The 24,183-nt window shown below is 48.1% G+C and overlaps 1 protein-coding gene across 3 annotated transcripts in view; it reads right to left on the bottom strand.

The window, feature by feature from the left end:
- Nucleotides 1–1,871: 1,871 nt before the first annotated feature.
- GPR50 (G protein-coupled receptor 50) overlaps nucleotides 1,872–24,183 on the bottom strand; it is a 68,194-nt gene continuing 45,882 nt past the window's right edge. The window contains exons 1-3 of one of the 3 annotated variants that reach the window (XM_036739890.1): nucleotides 23,340–23,448; nucleotides 21,265–21,462; nucleotides 1,872–5,941 (exon numbers count right to left, since the gene is read on the bottom strand). In XM_036739890.1, coding sequence (XP_036595785.1) covers nucleotides 5,073–5,941; nucleotides 21,265–21,462; nucleotides 23,340–23,442 — 1,170 coding nt within the window. In that variant the 5' untranslated portion in view covers nucleotides 23,443–23,448 and the 3' untranslated portion in view covers nucleotides 1,872–5,072. Of the gene's footprint in view, nucleotides 5,942–21,264; nucleotides 21,463–21,670; nucleotides 21,972–23,339; nucleotides 23,449–24,183 lie in introns of those variants that run through there. The other 2 variants (XM_036739891.1, XM_036739892.1) reach the window with 2 other exon arrangements.

Raw genomic sequence — 24,183 nt, forward strand, 5'->3', positions numbered from 1 at the left:
GTTTGAGCTGGCTAGACCACACCCCTGTGCCTGTGTGGGTTCCTGGGTGAAGGGGGAGGAAGGTGATAATGAGACTCACCAGAATGTTGGAAGGATGCTTTTCTAGTGACTTCCAGGGGAGTCCAAGCCCTCAGGGTAGTACCATTTAGCTGGAAACCTGTATTCATCTCTGGAGCAAAAGCAGGATTCACCAGAATGCCAGGGGGTTGCCCCACTAGCAGCTGCAAGTTCGGTTTCCCCCTCCCCCAAGGGGAATCCAAGGGCATGGAGTATTACGGGATTAGATGGGGTGTGCCTCTGACTCTCCCCCATAAGAATGAGAAGGCTGGATGGGGTGGAGGAGGGGTGGTATGACTATGGGTCGCTTTGGGTCCCTTATATCCTGTGTCTTTCTCTATTTTCTGTGAGGTGAAATAAAAGTTGTCCTAAATATTGTTAGCTTGAATGGTAACGGAATCTGGGCACCCTTTTACCCACATCTGTGGAGACCTGGGGACAAGCTTTATTCAAGCTACTTTCTGAGATGGGGCAAAGAGATATTCTCTGGAGGCTGGGGCCAAGACTGAATCCAATCTGTCTAAACCCAAGGTTTGGGGCACTGGATCCTGAGTTATATTTACTTGGGGGAACAGTCTAGCCAGAGAATGGTGTGTAGAAAGGGGAATTCAGACATTATAACAGAGGCAGTTGGGACCCACTAAAGCCTTTTGAGGGGGGAAGTGGCCTGAGTAGATATGTGCCTTCAGAAGACTATTGTAGCAGCTGAGAGGAGGAGGATGGAGAGTGTCCCCTGGCTGTGTGGGGCTTCTCCTCGGTGGGATTTCCTATCCCAGATCTGACAATCACTGGCTGTGTAATCTTGGGCAAGTTAGTGGTGTTAGTAACTTAGTTAGTTAGTAGCGACTCGGACATGTTGAGGACAGCCTCTGCCACTGGAAGAATTGGGGTCTGGGTTCCCTGTCAACCATTTTTGTCCCATCTTTCCCAGATCCTTCCCAGATTCTGAGGCCTCATCCATAAGGCAAGGGGATTGGATGAGATCAGGGGTTCTTAGCCTGGAGTCTGTGAACTTTTTAAAAAAATATTTTCAATAAAATTAGTTTCTTTTGTAAACCTATGCATTTTATTTTATGCATTAAAAAAAAACATTTTGAGGAAGGGTCCATAGGCTTCAACAGACTGCCAGAGGAGTCTGTGACACAAAAAAGGTTAAGAACTCCAAGATTAGATTGTCCCTAACGTCCCTCCTAGCTCTGTGAACTTGTGGCCTACCTGCCCTCAGCCACCATGCTCCAGATCCTTCCTTTCCCTATCCTACAAGAGTCCTGGCCAGTCTTCCATTCCCACAGGGCCTGCAAGGTCTAGCTAAGCTGAGAAATAAATTGATGCAAAGGTTTTGATGGCCAATTTTGTCCCAAACTAGAATGGGGTGCTATGGGAGGTAGTGAATTGCTCCCTCTCTGTGGGCTCACTTGTTGGCTGATAAGGCATGGGGATTCATTCTAAGGTACAGGTTGAATTAGATGGCCTCTGATGTTCCTTCCAATCCTTAGACTCAAAGTTCTGACTTGGGTGCCAAATATCATTTTACCTCTCCTGGCCTCAGTTTCTTTCAATGTAAAATGACCATGAGAATACATTCCCTATCTACTCCATAGGCTTTACTAGGAAGAAAGCACTTTGTAAACCCTAAGGCTCCAGAGAAATGGGAGCTTTGATAAGGAGTCAAAGAATGAGAGAGCCATTTTTCCTCCTGCTAGTCTCTGACTCCCTAACAGGTCAGTCAGAATCCACCCTTGCCCTCCCCACCCCCCACCCCCAAGTATCCCAAGAGGTTCAAGGAAGTCAATCACACCTTTTTTTTGTTTTTTCTAATGCCACGAAAATACGTTTTATTGTTACATTAAACACACACTTTTTAAGGCAGTTAGATAATTAAAATCCAGTGCTTTAAGGCATGATTTCATATAATAAATCCAACTCTAATAGAATTTTTTTTAATAAATTTAAATTTTTATTCTTCTCTCCTGACTTTTATGAAAGAATCGCTATCTAGGTTTTAATATGGTGCTGATCTCTCAATCCTGTCCATTGATCATCTCAACTATTCAAAATTCTTGCCATTCAGTGTCCCAGGGACAGCAAAGTGAGTGGCAGAGCTGAGAAAAGAGGTCAGAGTGGGGACCCCAGCAGCTAAGAAAGCCATTAGGAAACACTAAGATTAGCACCTCACATCCTCACAGCCCAGAGAGGGGCTGGAGTCCAAAGTGGTATGGACTAGGGGCGAGGTTTCTGAAGGACCTCCATTCTTCCCTGCTTCTCTTGGGTGATTCTCCCCGCTTGAAGGGTAACACCTCCCGCCACCAAGTTTTTGTGGCACTCTGTCCTGATTCTCTCACACTCTTCCGCTGTGTCAGATGGATCCACGGCTCCTTCTCTTAGTGCCTGGTAGGCTTCATTGGGACAGTGTCGCCTCTGCCTCAGTTTTGTTTTCTTTGTCTTCTTTGTACCCACCTCAGGCTCAGATGGAGGAGGCATTTGGATATAGGGTTCGTTTGAATTGACTCCAATGTGGGTGGTTCCTATAGAATTGTAATTAATCCTTGATTAAAGTGCCATCTTCCTTTGGGAAAATCCACAGGAGTAGAGAGAAGGTAGAAGTGAATTTGCATATTTGTCCAGGTGAGAGCCATTGGATAAAGGAGGAGAGTGTGGATTTGGGGTTGTGGCCCTAAGTGAGTGAAAGATTTGGGGTCTTGGCCCTAAGTGAGACTGAATCCTCGCCAAATCTGTGAGAAGAGACATGATTCCAAACAGTGCCATAGCTAGAGGGGAGAGTCTCTTAGCAATGGAGAGGGCCTTGATTTTCTCTGAACAAAAAAAAAGCAACCATACAGAGCTACATAACCACAAAGAGAAATGAACAGGTCTGATGAGTATTCATGGTGCTTGTTCATTAGAATGCTTGTTGAATGAAAGAAATGAATTTAACTGCTAAGAAAACATTTTTTAAAAATCTAACTAGAAAAACAGTGGGCCACAACTAGATGTTTTTTCCAGTATGAGTATGAGTCGAAGATTTGTTCAAAAGAGAGAGATTAGAATTCATCACATAGGCATTCTAGTAATAAATAAAGGAAAGATGTGTCCTTTCCATATTAATACTTCTTAAGTAATAAATAATAGATAAATAAATGTGTGTAAGAATCTGTTCCTTAAATACTTCTTAAGCAATAAATAATAATAGGTATGTCTATTTTGTGAAAAAAAAAAGGAGATTATGCTCCAATTTTTTGGCTGATTGCCTTGAGCTGGGACTATGAAAAGTGCCAGTTGGGCAGCTCTCAGGCTGATTCCCAAGTACAGATCTGTATCTGCCTACAATGCTGCTGTCCGACCTATTTCCCTGCAGCACCTAATGTGCTCGGCCTTCATTTGAAAAATCACTTCGTTTCTGTGAACTAAACTTCCCTGGTTTTCTTTCTGCCCCTCTGATCATTCCTATTGCCAATTGGTCAGCCCATGCAGGTCATCAGAGTGGTTTTCTGCCTGAGAACTCATCACTCACCCCCAAAATGGCCTTCTACTCCTGTCCCCTTCCCTCCATCTACTTGCACCCTATTCCCCTCTAAACAAGGCCATTGACAGCAATCTTTTTTTTCCTTTGTCCATTTTATTCCACATGCCTCAATAGTATTTTTACCATTTCATCGAGTATGTGGTAAAAGTCTAGACATGGACAAGATGGTGAGAATGGGCTCTGTTTGTCTCTCTTAATCCCTGTGGCAGAAGCTGGGAAGGATGCTTCCAACAAGGACTGGCCACTACCCAGTGGAGCATGCCTGAAATTAGGCTTCTACTCCAAACCTCTTTCTGAAATTTGATGATCTCATTTGTTCTATTTTTATGCCCGGTCTGGGAAAGAGAAGATGGACGAGGCCCTTTGTGGTTGCAAGATTCAATTACGAATGTATAGCAGACTCTGCTTGGGATTGTCCTCTACCTTAACTTTCCCGGAAAACTAAGCCCCTCCCCAACTCTGACAGCTAGCACTTGCTCAGATCCAGGCACCCCACATTCAGAGATTCTAGATAGAACACTGCCCCACCTGTGGGGGAATGAACACTTGTGACATTTGGAGAACAGCAGCAGGAGGAAGGAGCAGTAGTGTATTGTCTGCCCTTGGGAATTCTGCCTGATGCCCTGGGCTCAGGGGAACTGTTCCAAACCCCTCAGGGCACCGTTCAACTGACTGCCCGGTACTAAGAATTAAGTCAGAGGTGAGCTTCCCAATTGAATTCAGTAGACATCAGAGTAACATTTTGCAGCTGAAATTTAGGAAAGATGCCATTCATTTAAAGTACTGGATTATCTCACCGGCTTCCGTGACTGCCATTTGAAGCACAGGTGGGCCCGCTTAAATATGTGTAAATTCACGCTCACAAAACAGATTACTATGCTGTCATATTCATGCGACCAAAAGATACTTCATTTACAGAAGGCTTCGCCACAAGCTTCTCTTATGAGCTCCCCCAAGTACATCAATTGGTTATCTAGAGAGATAACTAGCCACTTAACAAAGAGGCTGGGGGAGCAGGGATGACAAGAGAGGAAGAGAAAACTAGCGTGGGGAGCCATTGACAAATGAAGATCAATCGGAAAGAAAGCTGAAGTAGCTTGGAAATTAGAATGGCAAACACTGGGGAACTTGAGTTCCCTAAATTTGTATTATGTATTTTTAAAGATATGCTACTATTACGCAAAGTATAAGGTACATTTGCACGATGAGCTACAACACACTCACTAATTTGTACTTCTAAGCCTGTTGGTGTGATGTATGTAGTGTGTAGGTTTGTTTCAAGCATATGTGTGCATGCATGTGCATATAGGGGGTATATATGTATATGCATGTGCATATAGGGGATGCATGTGTGTGTATGTGTGCAGACTCTGTGTTGGAGCAGGAAGAAGTACAGTGCATCAAGCAATTTAAGCGTATAGTATGCAGAACAAACTTAGAACTGGGACCTGTCACTTAGCCATCACTAAGGACACTCGGTGAGACTTTGTCTTCACAGGTAGGTGTCGCCTTGAATGCGCCTGGCCCCAACATAAGTCGGCTTGCGTCTCATCCTCATCTCGCGGATTTGCTCCTGCAGGTCAACCACAAAGTAGTAGGCCGTGTCCTTGGTGTTGCGGACGATGCGCTGGTACTCCTTGCGGAAGTTCTGGTTGAGAGTTCCGTAGACCATGGCATTCACGCAGCTGTTGAAGTAGGCCAAGTAGTAGCTCCCAATGTATACCCACTCTGGGACACGTGGTCCAATGCCCAAAGGATCGAAGACACGGGCGAGCTTCAAGAAATTCAGTGGGCCCCAGCACAGAGCGAACAGGACGAAGACCAGAAACATCGTCATGAAGTTGCGGACATCAACCAGCATGAACTTCGGCTTGGTGACCTTGACCCGATGATTGACTTGAATGACCAAGATCCAGATCCTCAGGTAACAGAATGCCACTACCGTCAGGGGGATGAGGAAGTGGAGGGCCATCACTCCAACAGCGTAGAAGGCAGTAGAAGTGTGGACAAAGCTGCAAGTATAGACCGTGGGATTGTACTGCACGGTGGCCACAAAGTAGTTGGGGATGAGAGCCAACATGGTCATCAGCCAGGTTACGATAAGGATAAGGATGGTATTCCTTCCAGTGAAGATCTTCTCATACAGAAGGCTATGGCAGATGTAGCAGTAGCGGTTGAGGGCTATCACCATGATGTTAAAGACGGAGCTAACAGCGCTAATGCTTGTAAGGAGGCCGCTCAGTTGACAGTGGAGTTTTCCCATGGTCCAGCCGTTGTTCAAGATGGCAATCAAGGTCATAGGGTAAGGATACACAGCAACAAGCATGTCGGCCACAGATAAACTGATTACAAAGACGTTCCCTGGAAGAGAAGGGTAGGAAAAAAAGAAACAAAGAAGGAAAAAAGAGAAGAAGGAAGAAAAAGGATCAACTGCAGAACATTCAAATCTCATTGAGTTAGTCTAATTAACAGAAAAGGTCAGTTGGAATTAGACAAGACCCGAAGGATATTGAGAGAAAAAACTGAAAGCAATGAAATTCAGAGTGGACAGGACTGTGTAGAAACAGAGACTCTTGTTCATAGCTAATGGAATTGCAAACTTACTGAGACCGAATCTGGCAGCATACAGTACTAGATCCCTCAGAATCCATCCTCTGGTGCCCAGCCCTCCAGTGATGAGCTTCTGTCTCTATATTTAGTTAGGTTGATCCTCAGGGAACAGATATCTAATCCCAAGCAGGAGCAGATCCTATTCTCAAAACTTTTCCACTTTGGTGGACTTGCCAGCATTTAGGTTCTAGGAGCCTGGCTACACATCGTCACATATCCTGTGCATCTTACTGTCTCCCACCAATACTTCCCCTCTCCCAACATGGGGTGGGCAAGCACTGCAATTTCCATAGATGACAGGGCTCTGGGCTCTGTTTAGACCTCAAACATAATACCCACAACTGTGCTCCAAAAAAAAAAAAAAAGCAAACGTTTGCAACTTTTTGAGGTCGAATTGTGTCCCCATTTTCAGAAAGCTGAAGTGGAGTACTCTGGGCAGCTCCAGGGAAATGAGCCCTTGAGGAGGAGGAGGGTGAAGGAGAAGGAAGGGTGCTAAAGACAAACTTGTCCCTTCCTGAGGCCCTGGTAACAAGGCCCCATTTCCATCCCAGACATCCCACAGTTCAGAATTTTCCCCATTGCAAATAGAGATTAACTCTGCCTATCTTTAAATAAGTGAGGTCTCCTTTGAAAATCAAGAATGCTCCCTGCCACAGGGCTGGACTCCAGATCCAGAGCCAGGCAGCTTAATGAAATTCACAACCATGCAGTCTGAAGGATTGCGCTCTTCTCTGGACTATCATTAAGACAATGACAAAAATATAACTCGAGATAAATGGCTGCAAAAGAGAGCATTAGGGATGCCATTTTCTTAAAAAGCTTTTTTTATGGGATCAGATATAAATGGAGCGGAAGTATAGGGAAGAGGAAAAGGCTATGGTAAAATAGCTTACAGTCTATGGCGCCCCTAAGCTACTTCCTTGGATGAAGGTAGGCATTTAAAGAAGTCTGTTAACTCTTTCAGGATACTAAGGGTCTTTGCTGTTCTTACTAAGGATACTTGGAGACAGTAGGTGAGGAACACATACAAGCGTTCTTCCTTACAGTGCTATCCTCCTTTCCCAAGAAATCAGCCTTCCTTCCATTTCTATGTGTTTAAATAGGATATCTTCCCTTTGCTTGAGGGGAGGGGCACTTGAGGAGAAAGTGACAAAGCAATTTTCCTTTGTTCAAAAATCAAAATTGTGGCTGTGGTCCACAATCCTTTTGCTCGGCAATTAAGTCCATTAACAAGGTCATGGTTAGACAATACACCAAACAGGGATGTATCTTTCCCTTTGACCTTCCCTAGCCTGGAGCAATGCCTGCAAGGTTAGCATAACCAGTTAAGTGAAGCTCGCCTTCCAATAAGACAATTTGCTTTTGGCACATCCACTGAAGCAGTACAGCATTCCGACGCAGACTAACGATGGCATGATTAAAGATCGGTTGATGTTGGTAATCGATCAAGGGCCACCGCTCGATCTTTTGCATATTACCCTTTTCTGTGATTGGAAATAAATTCCCAGCACCCAGACTGCCACCAAAGCTCTGTTGTATAAATCAAGGTCACTAACTCTTGTTCTAAGAGTCACTCTTCTGAAGAGGATTTTAATCTACAGCAAGAGAGTAAAGTGCTTTAAGACTGATTTGGAAAAATTTGTAATTTGTCAGGAGTTTGCCCGCTTGTTTTGATGCCCTCATCAGCCTGAGTAGAAGCAGCAGTTATTTGGTTACATGTGCTGTGCTCCGGGGTTTGAAAAGGTGACATTTGATTTAGAAACACTCAATCTTGATGTTCTGAATTTCTTACTATGGTCTTTCCACTTCTACTAGCACCTCTCTCCATTTCCCAGGAAACATCAAAAGCAGAGACCTTAATCTTTTGTCTGTCTAGAGATTGCCTAGACTACAGATACATAGACTCCTAGGATGTCAGAGCTGGTTGGGACCTTAGGGATCAGCTAGTCCAACCCCTGAATTTTACAGAAAAGGGGACTGAGGCTCAGGAAGGCTGATTTGCCCAACAGGTAGTCGAGGAGTGACAGAGGTGGCATCTGGCCATTCTTTTTTAGTTTGGGGCACAGAATAAAGCAATGGTTCTGTGGATTAAAGGGAGATGGAGGCCAAAAGGAAAAAATAGAAGGGTGTGGAGATACTGTGAAAATTAAGAAATAGTTCTTTAGGGGAAAAGAGGACAAAGCCCTTTAGCATGGAGGTACAAGGGGAGAAAACTTGTGAAATGTAGTCCCAGGAAAAAAATAATTTAGAGAAAAAAGAAATATTTAGTAGAAAAAATATCAGAACTCTGCTCTTGGAAAGCCATTAATATTGGCATCTTGTTTATCATTTGCCTGTGAACAAAGTCCAGTGTAGTCGAGCACACTCCAGATTATCTGTTGACTAAGTCTTGATGCATTTATGGCAACCTATTTTGATTTTGGAGCCTGCTCAGTCTTCCACATTCAGCTACGATAGCTACCCTCCCCATGATGGCCATGGCCCTTGCTATGGATTGACTCTGAGCACTCTGGCTACACGATCCCAATGAATACCACCGTGGGGCTGCAAGCAGACTCCTCTTAGCATGGCCAAAGCTCTTCAAGCTAGCTGCTACTTGCAAAAAATAAAACCTTTTCAAAGAATATAAAGATAGTAGACAAGGGGACTAATTTTGTCCAGAAAAAAAAATGTTTTTTTTTTTCTGGAAAAATCTTCCTTCTAAGCAGGGCTTAACCTATGAAGTATTGTTTTATCTTTGAGAAAAGGGAAAATAGAAAATTTTTAAAATAGATTTTAAAAGGGATGGGGGGTTGGGGGCAGAGAGTCTGGGACCCAGAAAGTGGTCTTCATATGGGACTAGAGCCATAGAACAGAGGGATTTTAGAAGGTGTCTAGTCTGAAACCCCTCCCCCCCTTCATTTTGTGGAGAAACTAAGGGCCAAAGCTGGTTTGACAAAAGAGGACACTGAGGCCCAGGGAAGGGATAGGTCTTATCCAAGGTAACTAGTGGCAGATTTAGGATTAGAACACATGATTCTAAACTTGCATTATGGTTATGCTTTCTACCATATCACCTTCCTCACATACACATATGCGCACTCGCGCGCACACACACACACACACACTCCTGTCTCAGTCGGGGATGAGGATGATAAGGTGGAAAGTAACTATTTCAAAGCTGATAAATCCTGGTTTTCTTTCTTTGAAGAATCTTATTGATTGAGCCGAGAGAGATAACATAGGACCCTGGCAATTGAGAAGGGAATTCTGGCTCTGATTTTGCCATCAACTGGCTGTGGAACTTTGAGCAAATTGCTTTCCCTCTCTGGGTTTCAGTTTGATCCTCTGCAAAATGATGGGGGAATGGACTGACTGATCTCAAGATGCTGGAAGGCTGGGAAAGGCAGACTTTGGCATCCCAGTGTATGGAAGCTTTTCTCCCATTACCTTCCCTAAGGGAACAACAAAACCTAGACAGAGCAGCCTTAGCAGCTAAATAAGAACCTTGGTTCCAGCAGGAAAGAGGACTACGCCTCAGGACCAGCAGATATTGTGGCCCCCCAGATCCCTAGATGCCCCTTGCTGAAAGAAAGGAAGACTGGCTGCCCAGGTCCTCCCCAGTCATGTATCTGAGGGCCCTCAGATAACTTCCTGTACTTCCCAGCTATGTCTTCCCCCACCCCCCAAAAAAGGGACCCACAAAAGCTTAGGAAAAATAATACCCATTTGTTTTGCATAAATTTACATCAACTATAACATTTATGCCTAATTACAACTTAGTAACAAGTAGTCAGACCATTAAAAAGGTATCATATTAATTTTGCTGTATTTTTTTCTTCATTTAGACCCTTACTGAGCACTTGGGCTGGACAAACCTCAATGGGTCCCAGTCCCTGCCCTGAAGAAGCTCCCAGTCTAGTGGGGGAAGCGGGGGAGTAGGCTTAGAAAGAGCAGACCCAGGTTTTAGCCCCAGCTCTACCACTAACTAGCTGTTCCCAGCAAGTCCCTTCCCCCTCTCGGGGCCTCATCTGCTTCTCCCATCTGCAAAATGGGGGAGGGGGAGGGGGTTGTGGGGGCGGCAGGCACTGCAGGAAGGCTGGATTAGGTGATCTCTAGAGTCCTTTCCAGCTCTCACATTCTTTGAATTGACACGTACACAAATAACCAGAAGGTGTATTTAATTACAAACACTCTACTTTGTCCTGGATGTTCAGGCTTCATAATTTGTGACTTGCCCCTAGTGTGGCTGTCAGTTCACAGCTAAAAGAAATTCCAGGGGAAAAAGCTATGACCATTTAATGGGGTGATTTCTAGCATCGGGAGACATTTCTGAAAATATTCCTGCAAGATGAAGTTTGCTCATTTAAGGACCTTTGTTCAAAGGGTGTGAGGGGGTGGTGGGAAGCAATAGTTCTGTTTGCTGGAATGAGAGGGGGTGCACCTAACAGTGAGCTCTGTATTTGAAAATCAGTTTTAAAAAAACAGTTCAAGTGTCATGGACAAGAAGCTGTGTGGCTTAATCTACCAACATTTCCAACGTTTCCATTGTCTCTTAGTTTAAAAAAAATTGATGCCCACTTTATGAGATTAGTGAAAAAGAAAAATAGGGAAAGATAATGGGGATGAACAAAAGAGTACCTAGCAAAGACTTGGGCACAGTAAGTGTCAATAAATGTTTGTTGAATGAGCAAATGCATTTATGAATGCATACAATGCTGTCCTACAGCAAAGAAGAGATCTCCTTGGAGGAAGCTGTCTTGCAAACAGACCACTGGTCCCTGAGGCAGGTGAAGACCAAAAAATTTGGAAATGATTCATTTGGGGTTCTCTAGAGGGTGGGGAAGCTGGATGTAACTCTGGGAGAGCAGCTCAATTGCCATCACTTGTTTGCAAGGTTGCCTGCTGGCTCTTGCACCTCCCAACTAAAAACATTTCCTAGCCAAGCTCTCAGAGGCGGTTTAATTTCATGCTGAGAATTTACAAACCGCTACAACAGATGTAAAGCTGTAAGGAGTAATTACACAGCTACTGCTTACCCAAGCAAAACCCGGGTTTGCATCTTTCCTGCAGATTAATCAGTGAGAAAGAAAAATGACAGCAATTGATGGTGCAAATTGCAGCTACTGGGCGATGTATTTAATGGGGGCTCTGAGAAGTTATGGGACAAATTGTCACTGCAAAGTCTCCTATCAGCCACAAATGATTAGGCTGACTTGGACTGGGCTCCCCAACAGGTTGACAGCCAGCTCCACAGGGCTGGAGAGAACTCGAGAAGACATTGAGTCTAGCCCATGCCTGCACAGGAATCTTCTCTAGCACTGGCCCCACCAAAGTTGTCGAACAGCCTCTGCTGGGAGACTTCTACTGAAAGCGACCCCCTAACTCCTAAGGCAGCACCTTCAACTCTGGCCCACTCTACCCTTTAGGAAATGGACCCACGTATGCCTCCCCACCTTAGACTTATTGTACCCTGCTCAGAACAGCCATTAATAATGTGAATGAATAAACATTAAGTAGATAACAATAAATATAAGAGCTGAAGGATAGTGGGTTCAAATTTGCAAAGTGCTTTATGTACATCTTCTCATTTGATCCTCACAGTGCCCCTGGGAGATGTTAGCAGTCCCATTTTATAGATGAAGAAACTGAGGCTCAGTTGCCTGTGGTCCACAGCTAGTAAGTGTCAGAGACAAGTCAAACCCAGGCCTCTCCTGATTCCACATTTAGTGCCCTTTCAACTACATTATGCTACCTCTCCAAGATAGCTGTCTCAAACATCCTCTCCCCCATACACACACACTTCTCCTTCACTCTGGACACTGTGCCTCAATTAAGGGAGACTGAGCTTTCATTCAATTTTGTTTGCCATGACCAAAGACTGTAAAAAGATAAAACTACTAAAAATGACAAGGTTTAGATTATATTATTTTTGATACTACTAGGCTCATAAATTGGGAGCTGGAAGGGACCTCAGAGACCATCTAGTGAAGCCCCCTCTTTTTAACAGAGGAGCAAACCAGAGCCCATGGAGGTTAAGTGATTTGCCCAACATCTCCCAGGTAGTAAGTAGCAGAGTCAGAATTTGAACCCAGTCTTTTAAGTCCCATAATAAGAGATTTTTATCTAGTACCCAACAATCTAATATACTAACTGCATTCTTGCCATGATCAAAAAACACCAAGAAGCTGCAGCTAAATAAAAGCGCTGAACAATGTCACAACAAATGAAATTGAATATATCTTAACAGGCAGGAAATGATTGGTTACCTACTGGGGAGTCATTTCAGAATCATCTGTCTGTGTGTACGCAGATCAATGACTGGTTAGAGGAAAGTTCAAAATCAATACCAAATTAGAAGAAAGACAAAGATAAGAAGCTACTGCATGCACTCACAAACAACTCCAACCTGAACAATTTCAATAAACTTGTTGACTGTGAAAAATGGGAAATGGATAAAGGTAAAGACATTGATTTTGATTTGGACAACTAAAATTAAATTTAAAATGTCTCCTGTCTAGTCCTCATTTCCTTGTCTATATAATGAAGAGCTCTCCTCTTCAAGATCTAGAGACTAGGCTCCTAGGTAATTGAGCAAGAATTGTTATCTTCTATATATAAGCACCTTATGGTTACAGCCATAAAGTATGTATTATCATAGGTGCCTGAAGGCTGTCATAAACTCCTGAAAACCTTGTTGTGAAATACGTAACATACAGGTTCTTGCTCTATCCTCACAAACCTGTGGGTTACATAGAGTAAACATTATCTCCATTTTACAGATGGGGAAGTGTGAATAAGGTTAAGAGACTTGCTCACAGGCACAAGGCTACTAAACTAAGTTTCGGAGGTAGAACTCAAACCCAAGCCTTCATATTTCTAGTTGACTGCAAAAGGTAGCACAGGAAGGAAGGAAAGAAAGGGGAAGTAGGGAAGAGAAAGAAGGAGGGAGAGAAAAAAATAGAAGAGAAGGAGAAAAGAGAGAGAAAGAAAGGGAAGTGAGGAGAGAAGGAAAGGAAAAAGAGAAGAATGGGGGAGGGAAGAGGGGAAGGAGGCAAAGAAAGAAGGGAAGAAGAGGAGAAAAGAGGAGAGAAAGGGAAGGAAGAAGAAAGGAAGGAAGGGGGAGGAAAGCAAGAGAAGAAGGAAGAGGAAGAAGAGAAAGGAAAGGGGAAGGAAGAAGGAAGGGGGAGGAAGGGAGGGAAGAGATGAAAGGAGGGAGGGAAAGAAGGGAAGAGAAGGGGAAAGGCGAGAGAAAAGGAAGGAAGAAGAAAGGAAGGGGAAGGGAAGGTGGGAGAGAAAGAAAGGAAGAAGGGAAAGGAAAAGGGAAGGAAGGAGAAAGGAAGGGAGGGAAGAGATGGAAGGAAGGAGAGAAAGAAGGGAAGAAGAGAAGGAAAAAGGGAGAGAAAGAAAGGGAAGGAAGTAGAAAGGAAGGGGAGGGAAAAGATGGGAGGAGGGATAGAAAGAAGGGAAGGAGAAGGAAAAACGGAAAGAAAGGGAAGAAAGAAGGAAGGAAGGGGAGAGAGGGAAGAGAGGAAAGGAGGGAGAGAAAGAAAGGGATAAGGGAAAAGGGGAAGGAAGAAGAAAGGAAAGGGAGAGAGAAGGAGGGAGAGAAAGAAGGGAAGAAGAAAGAAAGGGAAGGAAGAAGAAAGCAAACGAAAGATAAGAAAGAAAAAGGGGCAAAGCATGCTTTAAGCAAGCATTCTGGCACAAGTCACAAAGAGCTGGTCTTCCCTGGCCTGCCAGGAGCTGTGCTCAAGCACAGCAGGGCTCAGTGGAATTAGCAGTTTCCTCAAAGGAGAGGGCAATGAGTTCTAATCCTCCCCATTTCCTGTGCAGCTGCGGACAAATTTCTTACCCTCCGGAGGCTCTTGTTAACAACTACCTCTTGGAGTAGTTGCAAGGCATAAAAGGAGCCAATAAAATGGAGTGAACAGCAGGTCAGCCATTCTAAGTGCTTTCTAACTGCTCAGAATAAAAAAGTCCTGGTTTATAAAACATTTGCCTCAACTAAAAACTGGGCTTTCTAACAATGCTGTTTTCCCTCGGCCCTAATGCCAAATGTAGCCACGGGATAAAAGCTAGTGTTGAGAAGCAAGCCCAGAAAGTCTCTACTCTGCTCCAGAAGCGGGGAGGCGGGGGGGAGATAAATCTATGTCACCGGCTCTACCATTCAAAGCCAACCTTCTCTAAAGTTGGGGGTGGCTTTCTTCTGGGATCTAATTTTATACCCTCGGCTATAAAAACCAAACTGGTATGGTTAGAATTAGCAATTCTCTACACAAATGCTCTAGAATCCAAAGAAATCCTCTGTACCAGGTACTTAACAGATTTTCGCCATTTTGTTTTCCATTGGGCCGGAGAGGATTTTTCGTTTTTGAACCACCAGGACCTGGGCGGCAGACTTAGACCTACAGCGGCATGGAGCAGGGAGAAGCGAGGCCCCACTCTGAGGTCTAAAGAGCTGGGGGGTGGGGGGCGGGGCGGGGAAAATATTCTGGTTTTGCCACTTACTAGCTGTGTGACTCTGAGCCCAGCCTGGGTGTCCATTTCCTCATCTATAAATTTGAACTAGATGACTTCAGAGAGCCCTTCTAGCTAAATCTAGGACCAGACTCAGCTCCAATGACCTGCCTTCACAGAAACGTAGCCTTTGTTTCCCATACAATACATTAGCAAGAGAGTTGCTGGCTCCCTAGAAGGCATTTTCTCAATTCATTCTGCACCCAGCCTGCCAACTTCATCTACAACAATTAAGTGGATTAGGGGAGCTTTTGCTCAAGTGAAATTTCACAGCACAGCCTGAGGTTTGAGAGAAAGCCAAGATGCAAAGCCACACAGTTAATGACAGGGATTGAGGTGATGTCCTTATCACTCAATGGGGGGAAAAAAGAAAGAAAGAAAGAAACCACCGAAATCAGTTCAAATTTGTCACTGCTTTTACACGAGCTGCCCTAGTGCTAGGAGCCCAAAGCCTGGCCCAGTCTGTGTGGGGCGCCTGGGTCATACCACACAGCGGGCCATCTTGCTGAACCCTTCTCAAACGCATCAGTTAAAACTGAACACACACTTCCTCCCCACCCCACCCCCAGGCCCCAAAGGCCATGGACATAAACGACACCTTCCCCTATCTACAGCAAGCCATACTAATCAAACACTAAAAACTTTTCCATAAATTCAACACAATACATTGACATAGGGCATGATGTTCCAGAACCTCACAAAAGGTGACCCCCCACTTCTTTTTTCCAATCTTCATTTAGCTCAGCAGATTTTTAAATAATAATAAGCCCCCCTCCAAGAAATTCATTTGTTTGCTCGGGGAAAACAAATGGCTGAAAAGCCCTTTCAGATTATAATTAAGGAGGGGGCAGTGGGCTTTAGGGGGCCCCACAGAAGAGGTCTGAGGTGCCCCAAAGCTCCATTTGGCATAAACAATGCCCTTTGCATGGATGAAAAACCTCATTTTTATTTTAAATTTAAACTTCAAATTCACTGATGTGTAATCTATATTAAACAGCTTGACACATTGGTCTTATTTCCTCCCTTAATATCTTAATATATTGGAGGGGGCTGAACTTTGGGGAGATAAGGAAAGAAAATTGCTTCTGGAGTCAGGGAACCTAGCTATGAATCTCAGCCCTGCCATTCACTAGCTTGATGACCTTGGGCAATGCCCTTAACATGCCTAGGTCTCAGTTTCCCTCTCTGTAAAACAAGCGAGTTAGGCTAAATCAGGAATTCTTAACCTTTTCTGTATCATGGACTCCTTGGGCAGTCTGGTGAAGCCTATGGAGCCCTTCTCAAAATCACGTTTTAAAATTCACAAAATATATAAGATTGCAAAGGAAATCAATGGTATTGAAATACAGTTGAAGTTTGAATACAGAACGAGGCGCACTACATGCTCGCCTTTTTTGCTTCTCTTTTGTTTTTGTTTTTGGGTTGGTTTTTTTTTTGGTTCTGTTTCTTCTTTCTCATGATTCATTCCATTGGTCAAAATTCTTCTCCACAACTTGACTAGTGCATAAATTAATTCAATGCGAAGTTATACAGGACAGTTATATGAGCTTCCATGCCGTCTTGGGGAGGGAGGGGGGAGGGAGGGGAGAAAATCTGGAACTCAAAACTATGTAGAACCATGTGTGGTAAACTAAAAATAAATAAATTAATTTAAAAAAATATAAAAAAAAAAGGAATACAGTTATCAAAATATAAAAACCCACCAAACCAGAAACAAAAAAACCACTTCACAAAGCCCAGGTTAAAAACCACTGTCTTAGGAGCACAGATTTACGCTAGAACAAAGCTGAGAACCCTTGAATTCATGTTGATTTAAAAAATTAATTGAAATGCCATCTATACATAACCACTTGTTATAGTGGTCTGTTTTTTTTTTCTAGGTGATATTTTAATTCATTGGAGAGGGCTGTGCCTAGGCTGGTGACAAATAAAATTGTATTTTTCTACACACGCGCACACACACATACACACCACACACCCAAAGAGGTGCCCAAATTTGTACACCCTGCGCCTTTGCACTCCCTCCGGCCCCCCACTATGCTAGAGCTTCCAAAGTACAACTGCCTGAGAAAAGGGAGTAGACCGAAGAGCAGGGCACAGCAGGGGACAGCCAGAGAAAACCCTGGGAAATGCACAATTTACACTCTCGACATCACTGCAGCCGTCCTGGCTGCTTTAATCTCCATGCCACTGGCCAAAAACCAGTCAAATACTGCAAGCCACGAGCAGTCATGTAGCATCTCACAGTCCAGCCCAAGGTCTCCCAAGACCCCCTTCACCTACTGTTGCAAAGGCAAAAAAGCAGGGCCTTGAAAGGCCAGCCAGGGTTTGGTTTAAAGCATTCCCATCAACAAGTAAATGCATCCCGCCCTCCCCCCTCGTCACCTTCTTCTTTCCCTAAGTACTGTTCCCATTATTCGCAGTGATTTCCACACAGGACTGTTGCTAGGCAGTCATATAGGCTATAGTAGCATCATCTGGGGGTGACAGAAAAAGAGGGAGCCAGAGGGAGAGAAAAGAAAAATGTGAGAGGCTTGGAAAATCGGCCTGGGCTGCGGGCTGCGGGCTGCTGTGCAAATGAAGCAGCCCAGAGCCAAGGAGCAAAAATGGGAAATGACTGCCCGTTCCTGAAAGTCTTGTATCCGTGTCTATTTCTCTGTTGCTAATGCTTTTAACAACGCAAAATGCCTTTAGAGTTGAATCACATTTCCTTCCTGCTCCTTGCTTCCGTATGTGAAGGAAGACAACGGCCAGTCTCTGACTGTAGTAGCAGCCTGTTAATGAAGGTATCAGGAGTAGCAGCAGGCTGACCCTGAACCCCTGCTGCTTCTGCTGAAGGGGAGGGTCGTGCAGCGCCCTGGAGGTCTGGGGGGGGCCCAGAAATACCATTCTGCTCTTTTGCAGGGCCACCATCTGTCCCTAGGGGATTTCTCACAAATGCATAGAAGAGAGGGAGAAAAGAAAAACAAGCCCCATGATGGGTTTGGAGTCAGCTCAGGCGACTGGTCCTATAGGAAGGCCTGAACTGTGGGACTGGGTGGGTGGGTGGGTGGGGTCCTCGGGGCTAAGATTTGCCACCTTCCCAGAAGTTGGAACAAGAGCCAAGACTGGCCTCTTTTCTGGGAAGATTCTGCCCCCGTCTGGGCAGCTTTTCAGTTCATTCATTTCAGTGGCAAGGCTTGTTGGCAGCTGTGCCTTGGCTAGCAGCCTTCCTACTAACAGGCAGTCGTCACTAATTCCCAATGCTGATTTCTCTATCCCCCCCACACACACACACACAACTCCACAACCCGGCTGCTGTTCAGCCCTGCTCTAGGACCTTGCAGCTGTGCCTGGTTGGGGGAGGGGGATTTGGCCCCCACACTTCTGGTCTTTACTGGGGCTCCTCATCCTCCTGCCTAGGCATAGGTCCCTGGGACTGACTGGGTGGCACTATCACTGCATTAGGAGCTGGGAGCTGTGATAAGCAGAGCCTCCCTTCCCTACTCTTAGGCTCAGAGTGTAGAGCCCATGTAGACAAGTACCCTAGAAGAGGGGACTCATCTCCACCGCCATCTTACATGGCATAAGCCTCAGTCTCCTCTTCTGTAAGATGGGTGGGTGAAATGCTAAGTACCCTACCACTTGCAGCACTGCCCTGTATTCAGCTCACGTCCAGACACAGAAGTGCCTGCTTCCTCCCAGACTCTTGCTAGGCTCCACCCCACCTCCCCCAAACCTCTGCTTGGCTCCTGGCATCCCCAATTCTGTAGCATGGTTATCTACCTTACCCTAGCCACTGCGACTTGGCCATGGCCACTGGGGGAAGGGGGTAACTCATTCCCCAAAATGGCCAGATACTGCACCAGGGTGTGTCCACCCAGGGCATCATCTCTGCCAGCCGTGCCGGGACTAGCCAATCAAAGCTAGGTGCGTGCCTTGGTGCACTGGCTAAGTGTTCTCATTGGCCTCCCTAGGGAAATCCAGCCACTTTGCTCCCTCCACATAGCCATTAGCCCCCCCTCTTTCCTTGCCAACTGTACCCCTATAAACAGATTGCTGTAACTGTTCACCTCCCTTGCCCCACAGCTCTGCCAGGTTCCCGGGTTATCATCATCATTGTTTTATAGCTGGAAAGGACTTTAGAAGGCATTTAGCTTACAGCCCACCTTGCCCCCCCCCCCACAAGATACTGGGAACCCCAAAACAGGCACCTATTTTGAGCTTTCCCAAATTCCTACACTGGGCAGCACCTATGCTCACCTAATTCCCAAACCCTGCTCTTTCCAGGCCCTCGTTCCACTGGGGATTGCTCTGAATGGATAGATAGCCTCTCCCTCTCTCTACTCCCCCCTCCCCATTTCCCTGCTTGGAGGCACTGGTTCAGCAGCCCCCAACCTGACACTCATCTGCCATCTTTACCCCCACATTTACCAGGGGGAGGGATCGCCAGCCTCTTCCCTCAAGTTGACAGTAAGGTTCACACTTAGGGTGGATTTAACTCTGCATTTACCTGGGCTCTCTGCAATGCCAGGCAAGGACAGTGAGGGACCCCCTACCACCTAGGCACTCTGAAATTTACTGGGAGAAAGTCTCTCTGACCGCCTCTACAGAGGAGCCCGTACTTAGGTTCCTTTTAACGCCAAGGGTAGCCTACAGAGACCCCCTCACCAACTTTGACACCCAGATATTTACTGGGGCGACACTGCCCCTCCCTTCTGCACAGCAGCTCATATCTAGGCTAGGTTCCGTTGGGTTCTGTCTAACCCCAAGAGTAGCCTGCAAGGACTCCCTAACAATTTATACACCCTAACATTTAGCTTGGGGGGAGAGTACCCCACACTTCTGCAGAAGGGTTTATGGTGAGGCTGGATTCAGCTGAGCTCTCTCCAACCCTGAGAGGAGCTTGCAAGGAGCCCCCACCGATATTTGGGGGGCTCTGCCCCTCCCCCTCTGCAGAGGAGGGGTATTTAGTGTGGTTTCAGCTAGGCTCTCTCCAAACCCTAGAGTAGCCTGCAAGGACCCGCCACCGATATTTGGGGGGCTCTGCCCCTTCCCCTCCGCAGAGGAGACCATACTTAGGGCAAGAGCGGCTCCAGACACCAAATTGGTCAGTAGGGGATTGTAACCCCTCCCCAAATTATGTAGCCCCTCTATTTCCTGAGCGTGTTTCTGAGCCCCCCTCCCACCGGGCATTGCAGGCTTTGGCTGTATTCCCTGGCTTTTGCCTGCCCAGGTCTAGAAGGGTGAATGTGCCCATTTTGCAGTCCCAGAAGTGGCTGCCAGAGGACTCAAAGACCCCGGGCTAACCCGTTAGACCCTCGGAAGCTTTTCCCAGCAGTGCTGAGGAGTTGAAACAGGCACAGGAGCCACCCCCCACCAATTTGGTGTCCCGTGGGGGAGGGGAGGAGGGGGAAAGAAGGAGGAGGGGAGGGAGCTGCCTCTGCAGCACGGCACTTCAGTCAAACACACTTTTTCTTTCTTTTCTTTTTCTTTTCTTTTCCTTTTTTTTTTTTCTTTTTAAAGACGCTTTTCAAAAGAAGCACTCTTCCTAGCCCTAGGCGAGGGAGCCTGTCTCCCAGATGTCTTCCCAACCCCAAGCCGCAGACCCCGTAGGGACTTGGCGACCCCCACCCATTCCACTTCCTGGCTCTGCACAGCTCCCCAAAGCCCTGCACTTAATTAATTTCGCGGTGTTTGGCTCTGGCAGCCCCAGGCAGGCAACTTCTCTTGCCCGCCCCCAGCTTTGGGACCCTACTTAGTGACCCCTTCCCAATCAAACACAGACACATTCCTATCCTTTCTCCGGCGTCTATTCACAGCCTGGACACTTACCTGGGCTCGGTCCTGCTCTGGACGCCAAGGAGAGCGGCTCTTCTTTGCCAGCCCCAGCAGTGCGAGTATGGGGACCCCGGAGGAACGGAGAGGCTTTTCCAAGCCCCCTGGGGGCTAGCTTTGCAGCCAGCCGCTCCCAAGCCCCTCAGCAGCCTCACCACTTACCTGCTCAGCTCTCTGCCTCTGTCCAAGCTCTGGACTGCAGCCCCCTACCCCCAGTTCGGGATCCCCAGAAACCTAAGCTTAGAGACCCCGACATTTAGTCTTGGGGAGCGTCTCCTAGTCCCAGACAGCCGCCCCTCCCACCTCCCTGCACTCAGGGCTGGATTCAAGCTCCAGACGCTCTGGCTGCTATGCGGACTCACCGGCCGCCGCAGGCTGCGGGGAATGCTAGTGGCCCCAGCCCCTGCCTCCTCTCCCTGTGGTCACTCCCGTCCCAAGCCAGCCCTGTGTCCCTCCTGAAATGGGGCTCAGTTAGAATTCCTTTACTGTGGCATTGGCCGTGGAAGGTGCGGCAGACTCCGGCTGGACCCTACTAGACTCTGTCTCGCACCCTCCACTACCACCCCCAGGCTTGCCGGTGGTGTGGAGCTCGGGCAGGTGGGCGCTAACTCTGAAAGGGCTCCTCACCGTGCTGTTATGCCAGCCTGGCTGCGCTGGTACTTTGGAAGCGGGGCTACCACAGGGACGGTGGCCACAGATACCCAAGGAGGGAGCAGGGGCGCGGGGCTTGGGACTGCAGCGGGGTGCCGGTAGCTTACCGAGGTTGCGGAGTCTCTCGTTCTTGGTCACAGCAGCGATGACAAACGAGTTGCCCACGAGGTCCATCACGATGGTGAAGCAAAGCAGCAAGGACAAGAAGCTGGTCAGGAACACGTTCTGGGGCCGAGGGGTCTTGGGCTGCCACCAGTCGGGTACAGTAGTAGTGTCATTGTGAGCTGCCTCCATGGTGGCAGAAGCTGGGGAAAGAGGAGACAGAGTGAGAGCGCCGCCGCCACCGCCACCGCCACCGCCAGCATCACACCCACCCAGTCCGAGCTCCCGGCCCCCAGCCAATACTCCCCGGAGTGTCTGCTGACCCCCTCGAGCTTTCGTACCCCTAAGTTCTCTCTGAGGGGACGGCACCAAGGGTCCGTCCTGGAGAGGGAACTTTGCCTTAGTCTTTACCTGCTCACCACCCGCTCGCCTGAAGACGCTCCCACCTCCAGCACTAGAGCGCTCGAATTTCCCTGGCACCAAGGTTTTGTCTCCAGGGCGTGGTGCCCAATGGCATGTCGGTGTCAGAGGAGCGAGAGCTTAGGGGCTCTCTGGCAGCGCCCCCACAAACCGGCGCTTCCCGAGCTCTCTGAAAGGCTACTGCTGCCGCCGCGCAAGTGCGCGGATGCCAAAGCCCCTCAGACAAGCGTTGCCGCCTGCACAGAGAGCGAGCTCTTAAGCCCTCCCCCAGCCAAGCGCAGCTGCCGCTCACAGAGTGCGGGCTCCCGAGCCCTTAGGAGGAGCGCAGCCACCTCGCACAGAGTGCCCAGAGCGCCGCCAGGGCAGTGTCGGGGTCCAGAGCCCTCAGGAAGGGCGGTGCCACCCCGCACAGAGTGCCAGGGAAGTGCCGGAGTCCAGAGCAAAAGGGATGGACATTGCCTCGCGCGCAAAATGCCAGTGCAATTCCAGGGCACTATCGGGGTGCTGGAGCTCTCAGGAAGGGTGCTGCGGCTTCGCACAAAGTGCTAGAGCATTACCAGTGCTCCCGAGCTCCCGGGATGGACACAGCCTTAGCGCACCTCGTACCAGAGCAATGCCAGGGTACTGCTGGGGATCCGCGGCCCCCACAAAGGGGGCTGCCACCTTGCACTTTGTGCCGGGTCACTAGCAGGGCTCCGGAGCTTCCAGGAAGGTTGTTAAAGAGCCGGGGGGCTCCTAAGCCTCTGGGATGGACAATGCAGCGGCGTATAAAGTGCCGGGACGCTGCTGGGACTCCTAAGTCTCTGGGAGGCAAGTTGCTGCCGAGCATAAAGTGCCGAGGCATTGCTGGGGTTCTGGGACCCCGGGAAGGGCACTGCCGCCTAGCATAAAGTGCCAGGGCATGGCCGGGACTCCCGAGTCCCCGGAAAGGGGGCTGCCGCTTCCCGTAAAGAGCGCATAAAGTACGGGGGCATAGCTGGATGAATCCGGAGCCCGGGAGGGGAATCCGGAGCCCAGGGAACCCGGGAAGGGAATCCGGAGCTAGGGAAGGGAATCCGGAGCTAGGGAAGGGAATCCGGGGCCCGGGAAGGGTGCTGCGGCCGAGCATAAAGTGCTGGGGCATGGCTGGGGCTCAGGAGTCCCCCGAAGGGAGCTGCCGCCTTGCATAAAATACCAGAGCATTGCTGGGGGACCCGGAGCCCCCAGGAAGGGTGCTGCAGCCGTTCCCGTTCCCACTAGAGTCCAGGATCAGAACGGGGCTCAGCAAACATATGGAGAGCAGACTCTGTTGCCTTGCTCCCACTCCATCCCCCAAATTCCTGGCTTGTCTGGGATCCGATTGTGGGGGACCCCCGATGCCTCTTCTCCCTCCGCTTCTCTTTCCCTTTCTCCCCTTAAGGAGCACAGGAAAGAGAAATCTGCTCTCTTATCCAACCAAATAAAAAAATCTGGGTTTCATCCCCCACCCCTTACCCCCGCCCTGCTCTGAAGCTGCAGCCAGGGATAGTCCGGGCGACCGCTAAGCGGCTTGGCCAGCCCGCGAGGGGCTTCGAAGGGCAGGCAGGCAAAGCGCTGCTGGCTTGGCTGAGCTCTGGAAAAAATCCCCTGGCCCCCACTCCCGAGCCGGCGGGCGGCCGCTCACCACAGCCTCGGAGCTTACAGTAAGGGCTGTAATCCCCGGAGGCAGCGCCCTCCTGGCCAGCGGCGCCGGTCACTGCAGGCAGCAAGTCCCCCAGCAGCCGAGATGTGTTCGGTAGAAACATCGCAGCTGAACTGAGCTGGCCGAGCTGGCCGAGCTTTTATAGCAATCTTTACCACCTGACTTCCGACGTAACACCTACGACATCAAAATTAATGACAGGGGCAACCTCCCAAACACCTGTAAGCACTTAAACCCCCTCGGGAGACCTTTGGCCACCCCCCCCTTTTGGCAGACCTGACCACAGTGTGGCTGCAATAGCCCCAACTCCCTTTACACGAAGTCTGAGTGGCAATCCTAGCCCAGGCCTGAACTCTTAACAGCAGGAGGCCTGCGCCTGGTCTTTAAATAGGCATCTCTGTCGCCGAGGGCTGGGGGAGTCAATGCAATCTGGCACATTTTAGCTAGTCCCGCTGCCAAAATTGTCTAGCTCGCAAGTCCAGAGGGAACTTCCAAAGGCAGCGGGAGGGATCGAGGGGAGGCAGCACCCTGCCCCAGGGCTATGAGCCAGGCATTCACACCTCCCCGGAGCAGCCTGCACCTTCACACTCGGGTCCCCTCTCAATGCTTTTGGTCCCACTCACTTTCTTCCCGGTAGCCTACAGCTATCCACAGAGTGCAAAGCCCTGCGCACATTCACTCATGTTCAACCTGAGGTGGTCCACTAAGCATCCGATGGCTTGTCAACCCACGCCCCATGCCCCCTGCCCCCGTAAGTTTTACCAAATCATTAAGTAATAGAGGTAAGGATCAAAAGGAGATTTCAGATGCGACTCAATCCTCGTAAGGTTAGAGAGCTGGTCTC

This window comes from Trichosurus vulpecula, chromosome X, assembly GCF_011100635.1.
Source record: "Trichosurus vulpecula isolate mTriVul1 chromosome X, mTriVul1.pri, whole genome shotgun sequence".
Lineage (NCBI taxonomy): Eukaryota > Metazoa > Chordata > Mammalia > Diprotodontia > Phalangeridae > Trichosurus > Trichosurus vulpecula.